Source organism: Bombus impatiens, unplaced genomic scaffold, assembly GCF_000188095.3.
Source record: "Bombus impatiens unplaced genomic scaffold, BIMP_2.2 scf_0640, whole genome shotgun sequence".
Taxonomy (NCBI): Eukaryota; Metazoa; Arthropoda; class Insecta; order Hymenoptera; family Apidae; genus Bombus; species Bombus impatiens.
The window spans coordinates 190,910-201,269 of NT_177059.1; the positions used below are offsets into that span (position 1 = coordinate 190,910).

The window sequence follows — 10,360 nt, forward strand, 5'->3', positions numbered from 1 at the left end:
AATAGAAATTTCATAATAGAAATACATGCTTGAAATTCCAAATGTTTCTTGTTTGAGATACCTTATCGAATATACTGTAGCATTTTAGTCGTTTAACGTACGTATATTCCACGAGTTAAGTGACAAATTACAGTGAACGAGCTACGTTATCTCATTTTGTTTGATTTCTATGTTAGCTGCACCATTCGTATGACAAGAACGTTTACGACACGTATTTAAAAATTATACCTATTGCTTAATAACCAACATTTGTGACAGGGGCATTTACGTGAAAAATAAATAAAGAAAAATTTTTTAACTTTCATTTATATTTCTTTGTTATTATTTCTTCCTTTATCTAGATTCTACGATTATGTAATATTTAAAGAGATATTTATAGCGCTATGATAAACCATTTTCCTCGAAGCAAGACATTTTTTTTATGTTTCGGATTCGCGTACCGATCCCTTGTCGAATATCTTTTATTTCGAATTATTTCCATACGTATTTTATACTTTAAAACGATATATTTTATCTGTACTTTCCGATATTCTACTTTTCTATCGCGTATATATCTTATTTTCCAGCATATTTCTTAATGGTTCAACCAAATTTATAAAATAAAAAAGAGATACACTTTTAAATGTATATAATTTGATATATTTCGGAATAAAGATAATAGCCGAATCAAAGTAACTCTTCGTATTTTTCCTTCGTCGAATTCATAAGGTTCGTAACAGATTCGTAACGGATTCGTAGCAAATTCGTAACACGGCTATGACCAATGAACATATCGATAGTACCAAGGAGCGTTTGTCACGGAAAACGCGCGTGACAACGATCTTAATGATTATTTGGGATCGCCATCCAATCCGTTAGAAATGTTAACCTTTTTACGATTTTTACGATTAAGATTTTAATGGGCGATTTTTGTCAATTTTCACGAGCCACTACGTTCTATATCGTTTAAAATCCGGAAAAATGCACAAAATTTTTCCGTGTCGAAGGCGATTGTTTTTTCAAAAGCGATCTTTCAAAAGTTAGAAGAAGGAAAGAAAAAAAAGGATGTGCAGATTCGCGTCTGGATCACGAAGATCTCCGACAGGAATAGCCCAGCGAAGATCGCAAAATTATAGACAGTGACTTTCTTTTTCTTTCTTTTTTTTTCCTTTTTTTTCTTTTTTGTCCTTTCGACGAGAAAAGAAGGAGGGACAATCGAATTCGTCGCGTACACTTTTTCCATTCGATTAGTAAAATTTTCACGGAGGTAAGGACTTTCTCTCTGAAATTCGATTCAAAGGGACCGTGCTGCTCGTTTTTCTCGAGAATGTTTGTCTTTGACAAACCCAAGACCTTTCGGTTTACGCCATTAGGTATTCCACGCAGGGACGCCACGTATAGTTTATTTAGAGATTCGGGACTCATCCGTGAACGAAAAACCGGAGCGGAACAAAACGAATATACACGGAATTCCTGTAACGGCGACGAATATATACGAACGGCGTGAAACTAGAATCTAAGCGAATTAGAGTATATCGGTAGAATTTGCTTAATTAAAATATCGACGATCGTTCGGAATCGTAGCAGCCTCGCCGATCGTCGTTGATTTTCCGATACGTTGCAGAGATCCACGTTTCGAACATCTTTTTCCTCTTATAACGTGTAACTGCCTCGTTTTCGCCTTAGCTTTCGAGATACATGTTCGAAAAACACCGTCGGCGTTGTTTTATCCAAACGACGCGAATTATAAAGGGATTTCGGCGTAGCGATATCGACGGTTTTTCGCGAATATCTGGCAACCTAAGGCCGAGCGGCGGGGTTATACGTATAGGAAAAAGTTGCCACCGAATCGTGCCTCCGACAACGTATTCGAGAGTCATCGAAATCGAACAATTCCCACTGGCAGAAGTGGATGTGGTGCGATTTTTCATTCGAGTCGTAAAATAAATCCGTGCATCGATTGCGCAACGTGGATCGGCGAGCGTGACCTTCCTTCGGCCAAACGACGTACGTATGTACATACCTGTAACTTACGTAACTCGTTAACGATATATAGAAACGATATATACGCGAAGCGTTGTTACGAGTACGTCGCTTGCTGCCTGCGGGCGTACGCGTAAATGAGAAGAAAACGCGTTGTACTTGGGCCACGTGTTTGCTATCGAAAGCGTGTAAGTCGAACGGCGACAAAAACCGCAAGCGATTCGGCCGCGACAGACTTGCCCATGGCGCAGACATTCTTCTTCGCTGGTCGTGGACATTGAAAGCGAACACGGAGAAAGCGCACGTACATTCTACATACGTTAAAAGTAAACGGGCCTTGATAGATTGTTTCATCTCGTTCGTTCTCACGATTTCTTATCTCCGCTGTTTCTATCAAATATTTCATACTATATAATATAAGCTATAACTTGTTTCGATAGTTTCAAGAATATGTAGCAAGGAATTTCTTAGTTACTCGCTGTCCTTTGATGGAACAAGATTAATTTACGTCAGTTTTACGTGGAAACGTTGTTAAACTCGGAAGGAAGAGAACTTTGATCACACCACTGTTCCACGAGGATTATTTGCGCTTGAGTTTACAGGTGCTATTCCACGTTATTGGAACTTGCGTCAAAGTCTGGAGAACTAGTTGGTGCGAGTTAAGAGCTAATCGTTCGAAGCAAGCGTTATTGCTCGCCTTGGTATTGTTTTCACGATAATATGTACCGCGAAAATATCCTACGCTATAGAGAGATAGATCATACGTAGGTGGAATACAGGAAAACGCCAGACGGAAAAGAGAAATAATTGATAAGTAAAAGGAATCTAACGGAAAAATGTTGCAGGGGAGGGTGAAGAATTTCTACTTCGACGACAGTGTAATGTACGTTATCTGCTTCACGAGAGCACTACGCGCACGCGAGCTTCTTGATCCTGACTTCTTTAATGGGTGAATTGTTGGAAAACGTGAAACGATTTTGTGAATAATTCTCTCGACGTTATACGTATGTATGTATGTATGTACGTGTAAGATGCTGTCAGGGATACGGTATTTTTTCCCGAAAGTCAGGAAACGTCCGCGTTTCAACGTCTAATTTCGAAAGTGAAAGTTTTGATTTTAGCGTTGTAATAAAACGTAGAATTGGAAATTTTTCGCGGAAATTGGTCGCAGGAAATTGTATGCACGAATTTACGGACCACTTTGGTAAAATTGAAAAATGGCAAATCAAGGACGATTACGCAAAATAGGAACATTCTGTTTAGATATCGATCGAAATATATCAAAGGAGATTGGGGAAAACAGTCGGAATCAACGATAATTGAAGCTTACAAATAAGAAATAGAAATAAAGGGCTATCGTAAACTATAACGGTATCCTTTAAACGTCGATCGTCGATGTCAACAGAGATCTACGAGGATTCTTGCAGAGGTATTCTCACGTTTTTATGTCTCGTACGAGTCACGAGTCAGAATCAGAATCAGAATCAATGATATTGAGTACCAATCGTGGTGGCGATACTTGCGCCTAACGGAATACGAACGTGAATTCTCGTGGTATTTTTAGTACTCGTCGACTGGTGAACTGGCAGCTAACGTATAGATTGTTGCACCCCTGCTCCATTATGATTTATCTCGTTAAACGGCACGACGAACGCGTCTCTATTTACGCCGAGTCGTCGCATCGAGCTCGATCGCGAGTTGCGACCACCGTCTATCTATCCGTCTCTTTTTCTGCGCAGGACAAGATAGACAGTGTACGAGCTGCTTTGGAATTTCGCGCGACACATCGCATCGGTATACAGGTAACGTTCGCTGCACCATCTAATCCGCGTACTCCAGCGTGTTCCGTGTTCGAGGCATTCGTGCGCGTTAGACACCACTCGCCAACGCAGAATAAACGACTCGCGGTTTTTTTAACCAATCAAACGAATCGGAGACTAGCGGAGAAAAGAAAATTCCAGTAGATCGACATTGGGAAAATCGAGCAGCTCGTAACGAAGACGATCTCGGTGAAATTTTTCACGCTTTTTACATATTAACGTATTCCGCTAACCAGAGAAGAGGCTTATAACACGATCGAATTGTTGGTAGGAAAAACGCGTAAATCTTCGTCTTAAGCGTTGTAACTCGATACGTTCGTTAAACACCGAAACATCCCTCTCATTTACCTCTTAGAATTCAGCAATTTACATACGCACAAGATGTCGCGCGTTGATTCGTACAGTTAGTATTCGTTAAGTGCGACACGAGTCACGCGCGCTACGTCACGTTTGCTTGCGATTCTAAATCGATACAGGGTCGTCTAAATTCCTAATGTAATCGCGACAAGTGTCGTTGCATCGCGACGAGCGAACCGATACACGTAAAAAGAATGCCTTTCTTCTGTCCGCTTTCGAAAGTGTCGAGACAACCGATGGCTACGTCGTAGCGGTAGTTTTCGCATTAAACGAGCTTCACGTTTAATTTTAGTGTATGAGAGTATAGTACCTAATAAATTTCCCTAGCCTAGGTTCCCAAACCTAGCAAATAGATCGACAAAGAGAGATTTTTTTTTATACCAAATTTGAAGTAGATGCATTCGCTTTTCTATATAAGATTTGGATGAAACTTACGGAGTTTCGGTGATGAAAAGATTTGGAGTTTATGCGTACTCGATAATTTCCGTTTCATCCGACGGTGTAAGGTGTAAAAACACTTTTCTCGCGTTTAAAATAGAATAACGATATCTGGTATAGCGCGACGATGAATACAGACGGTATCGTGGACTAATCGCAAGTTGCGTCGGTTGTTTGGAGGGAGAATGAAAATATTTTACTTTTCGAGGATTTAACGCGATACGAATTCATCAACGTTGATCTTAGATATTGAGATTAATCGTATTGTACATCTTAATTTTTGCTCGATTAGCATCCGTTCGATATTTCGTTTTACTAGAGTTTAATGCCATATTCGTTCAAGAAGGTCGTATACGCTCGACGATACGTTTGACGAGGTGGCGAGATCTGATCAATTTCGTTCACGGGCACGTTATTTATCGATTATCGTTACGATGAAATATTTAAGTCAAATTTACAATATCATTACGTTTAGACCCGTTTCTCTTTCTAAAAACCAGAGATTGACATCTGATTTATCGAATGGTAACGCGACGATTTACGTTGAAATAATTATTACGCATGACTATTGTGATATTGTGATCGCGTGTTACATAAAGCGAAATCGTAGCATTTCTGTATCGCGATATTGCGTATCTGGATCATGATACAGAGACACCCGTCCAGACGAGGCCACCAGTCAATGGCAAAGAGGCATAAACCTTTGTGGTATTTATAGTATACATTTATAGTATCATAGTGAACGCTCATATTCTTTGCTATTGGATAAGTTATACAGCAGAAGTCTGATTATTATCCGAGTTTCATTCTATTCATAGCAGGACGATCCCGGATAGCCGAGGCCATTCCAAGAATCGAATCGTGCTATCGAAATCTCGTTAACGAAAGAATCGAATATACACATGTGCTTATATACACACGTATAAGTATTTTTATATTTTCCTTTAATTCGACTCTTAAAATTCGACTTTCTTCAAATTCCACTCTGAAAGGTCTAGAAATAATGCTGGAAATCTTTGGATCCGATCGGAGCCATCGGATAATAATTTGATCGAACCGAGATGAGAGGACCGGTGATAGCTAAATCTACGTTGGCGTCGCGTTTCAACGACGAGCACCCATAATCGGCGGCAACGTGCGCGCGTAAAATAATTCCCGGCAAATTCCGCTCCAACCCTGTCCGAATGAAATTCTCCGTCGGTTTCCCACGCGCGTATATACACGAACACATATACACACGTATATACAGACGCCATATGCCCTTGTACATCCCGATTCATAAGTATCAGCTCGTTTGCGAAAAATTTGGTGAAACCAGAGTATCAGGGCAGTTCGTTTAAAAATGTACAGTGTACGTTGTATTTGCTATAGCATTTCGTACTTTTGCGCAACTAGAAAAATTTCGTACTACGGGAAGAATAAAACGATTAAAAGTCCTTTAAATAGGCTTAAAAGTATTGCGAAATATCATCGTGGTCTACCGATAGGATACCGATGCAATAAATAGGCGGTACAATAAGATCTAAAATGTTTTACGTACATACTCTGAATATATCGATGAAAAATGTCTATAGGCGCGCAAATACTTCCACAAAGTATCGCACCGTGTATATTTTCTAACTGCGTATACATCTTCTTTTCGCTTTTTTCTCCATTGATTTCAAATTTTACCGACATAATACGAAATGTTTTACATCGCGCGGTGTTATACTTTGCGTAATGCAAGCGTAAAAGTTTTCTGTGGTAGATGTTGAAACGTTTTCGCGAGCCACTTATACCAACGCGTAGCTGGTTTCGTTTAAAGTGGTAAATCTTCTTTTATGGTATTTATGAACGGGACTGTACATATGGCACGACCCAGCGATGGGTTATTTCGCTGTTCTTCGTACAATTAGGAATTCTTGTCGTCGTTCGCGACGACGCGACGCGCGCCCAAGCGCCAGATGAAAAGCGCTACGACGAGGAAAAGGGAGCGCGCGAGCTGGCGGATTCTGTGGGAAACGGAGAGGCGAAGCGAAGGAGGGATCGATATGTAGCGACCCGAACGTCGCGACCGGATCTAGGAAAAGCGGCTCGAGGCTTGCACGCGCGTCATCGTCGCGACGGAGAAAATTTTTCGAAATTGATAAAGAGGAACTTGGAAAACTTGTTGCGCGAATAGGCGATAGTTTATCAGAAGAGGCTGAATAAGGAGAAACAGGCAGGAGATGGAGCATGTTGTCGGAGTCGGTGAATTCCAATAAGCTGGAAAATTGAAATTACCGATATGGTTGAGAATGTTGCGTTAATACTGTTCGAACGATGACGAGAACTTGAACGGTAGAGCGTCGAAGACGAGTCGATAGAGCGAGAGAGACAAGAGGAAGAAGAATCTTGATTGCTTGTCGTATGCAAACTCGTACGTCAAACGATAAACTCAGGACCTATCCTACCATGAAATTTTCGGCTTTTCGTGGTATATAAGCAGCCGAGGTTACGAAAATCTCAATCCAATAACCAAACGACGCTGTAAGAGTTGCTCGAACGATCGAATTGCTCGCTGTGACGTTGAAATGCGGTACAGTTTCCTTTCGTTCCTTCGTGAAACGGAGGTACCAATGACAGATAGAACGGTCGAATTGATGTCATTTTTTTTCTATATATTATTCGTTGTTCGCTGCAAGCTGTCGCGTTACGGTTGAGTAACGGCATTGTAAATTTGCGGTGCGCCTCTTTCCCACGTCTGTCTCACCGCTTCCGGCATACCGTCAACACTGTACAGTATGCACTGTACATTGTGAGTACGTAGCAGCGATAGCACTCTATCGGAATTCGTATAGTTACGAGCAAATTACCACCCGATATTACCGATTTTTCTTACTTATAGTAATTTTCGACTTTTCATTTTCTCGGCCGTTCCTACAAATACATACCGTTGTCAAAGGTGTTAATCGGTTCTTTTTAGGTCACGTATTCGGCGGATCTCGCAATTGAGATACCAGGAAACTTGAGTCAAGGCGGTTCCTGGTATCGTTTAGACTACAGTCCTGCCGTTGGTTATCCGCCACCAAATACCACCATAGCCGCTACCGACATCGGCGATGTGATCAAATTCAAGGATGGACTTCCTGGCACTAGATACGAATTTTGGTTATACTATAGCAATAGCACGCTTCACGATTGGCTGACATGGACTGCGTCGATAACTACAGGTACCGTAAATTTTACTCGCGATACGTGTTTCAGACGAAACCCATCGTTCGAGTTATTCGGAAACCAGGCGGAATCTACTTTCGCTGAAACCGCAGAAAACTCATCTTCTTCCTGATTTCCATGACTTTGAAGTACTTCATAGAAATCGACGTAACGAACAACTTGTTCCTATATTAATCTATATTATCTATATATAATCCTATACATAAAATCGGCGGTCGGAATTAACTGTCGGTATCGCTATAGTAAATTCCGCAAAACGCAAACATTTTTCCTCCCTTCTTACTCGCTTCTCTCTCTCTCTCTCTCTCTCTTTCTCCCTATGCTACGTCTCTATGCTTCCCCCGGGATTCCACCTTTCTCCGCTGTTTTTTTTTCTTTTCTCTTTAATTTACTTTATTCTATTAAAATTCCCCCGTCCGTCAACTCCTTCTCCGTGTGCTCTTTCTCACTTTTCCTTCCTTACTCTTTCTTCCGATTCACCCAAAAACCTGATAAAATGTTTCCTCCATTTCGTAATTGTAAAGTATTTGTATAATCTAATTTAATTCGATCCAATCTGATCCGATCTAACACAATGTAACGATAATTAGTCGATACGGCGTAAACATTTTTCAATACTTGAAATTAGTCTATAAAGTTGTCAAGCAGGCGATATCTAAATAGACGTTGCATCGAAAGTATCGTGAGATATTAATTAAAACTCCTAACGAGATCGACTTTTAATCACGTTCTTACTTTGCTCTCTGCTCGGTTTTGCAAATTACTCGCGACAACCGGACAGGGCAGCGGGTATCGAATGAAAATGAATAGGTTTTTCGTTGAGAAACGTTTGTTTCGCAGCCCCGGATCCGCCATCGAACCTCACGGTCTCGGTGCGAAATGGAAAGACGGCGATAGTTTATTGGGCGCCACCAGCCCAAGGCAATTATTCCGGTTTTCGGTTAAGGGTGCAAAGTTTCAGCGACACCGGAAATCCAAAAACCAGCGTCATTCCTGCGGACGCGGTTCCCTATGTGCTGCGTGATCTCATCCCTGGGGCTACGTATTCTCTTCAGCTTTTCACCGTATTAGACACCAAAGAAAGCGTGGCGTACACCAGCAGGAATTTCACCACTAGTGAGTCGATCGAATTACACGCGCGCTTCGCTACGCTTCCGCTCCGCGAGATTACAAATTATTTCGATTACAAACCAACCAACGACAGTATAGATAGCACGTGTCTTTTATTCTTATAGAACCCAACACACCGGGCAAGTTTATCGTGTGGTTTAGGAACGAGACGACTTTGCTAGTCCTCTGGCAACCGCCCTATCCTGCTGGCATTTACACGCATTACAAAGTTAGTATAGATCCCGCTGATGCCATAGAATCCGTTCTTTACGTGGAGAAAGAAGGAGAACCTCCCGGGCCTGCACAGGCTGCTTTCAAAGGACTCGTCCCTGGTAAGATATTTATTCAAATAATTTAACGTAGCGCGAAGAAAATTTTGTAACTCGTCGTTTTGATGCCCTATTTCTGGTCACCGCAGGCAGAGCTTACAATATTTCCGTTCAAACGGTGTCGGAGGACGAAACCTCCGCTCCCACGACTGCTCAGTATCGAACGGTGCCATTACGTCCCCTCAACGTTACGTTCGACAAGTCTTCCATAACGTCCACTTCCTTTCGCGTTTTCTGGAATCGGCCCGAAGGAAACTCCGAATTCGACAAGTATCAGATATCTTTGGGTGGTAACAGAAGACTAGCGCCGGTTACCAGGAACAGAGACGACGAGAGCAAATGGGAATTCAAAGATTTAGAGCCGGGCAAAACTTACCAGGTGGTTGTGAAGACAGTCTCGGGAAAGGTTACCAGTTGGCCAGCTAACGGAGACGTTACTTTAAGTAAGTTTTCCTACTTTCTACTTCGTTGTCAACGACTTTCTTTCTACTTTGTTTCTATTTCATCTTTTCCCAATCCACTGTGTAGATGTATAGATGTACAGAGCGTATACATGCACGTGTACAGTCGGCGTTCGAGTGGCAAATAATTTATAAGTATCGCTTGAAAATTAAGATACGTTTTGCTAGCGACAAAAGTTATTCAACTTTTTGGTATCGAACGACGTCTTTGGCGTTGTTATTAGATCGTGAATGTCTTTTAAAAATTAGTATACGCTAGAAGTAAAACGAGCAACGATATTATTTACTCTCGCTAAATATCGCGGCTTATTATTATATAGTAAATAATTAACCGTCGAAACGATTTTGTCAACTTTGTAAAGTATAAAAAAGGGTAAAGTTTTGCGGTAAATATCCTGTAACTTTCATCTACATTTTCCGATTTCTTTTTAACTCTAACGATACGAACGCGATAGTCGTATTATGTCATACGCTGTAGAAATTGTTTATATAACACGCATGATACACTTGGCGAATGCGTTTCTCTAAGCGTCGAAATATTTTTCCGAGTCATTATATATTTTGTTACGTTAGATCGAGCGCGTCGGACGTGTTTGTGCGTGCGTCGTGTAAAATACGTAGGCGACGATGCACGGTGTCGAGTCGGTGACACAGCTTACACAGCCACACAGTCGGTGGCTACAGACGG

At 41.3% G+C, this 10,360-nt stretch overlaps 1 protein-coding gene across 4 annotated transcripts in view; it reads left to right on the forward strand.

The window, feature by feature from the left end:
- Positions 1 to 10,360, forward strand: part of LOC100749369 (tyrosine-protein phosphatase 10D) — a 47,469-nt gene that overhangs the window by 18,879 nt on the left and 18,230 nt on the right. For all 4 annotated transcript variants that reach the window (XM_024369780.2, XM_024369781.2, XM_012389370.3 and 1 more), the window contains exons 2-5: positions 7,522 to 7,768; positions 8,613 to 8,888; positions 9,008 to 9,214; positions 9,301 to 9,654. In XM_024369780.2, the coding sequence (XP_024225548.1) occupies positions 7,522 to 7,768; positions 8,613 to 8,888; positions 9,008 to 9,214; positions 9,301 to 9,654 (1,084 nt within the window). The remainder of the gene's footprint in view (positions 1 to 7,521; positions 7,769 to 8,612; positions 8,889 to 9,007; positions 9,215 to 9,300; positions 9,655 to 10,360) is intronic.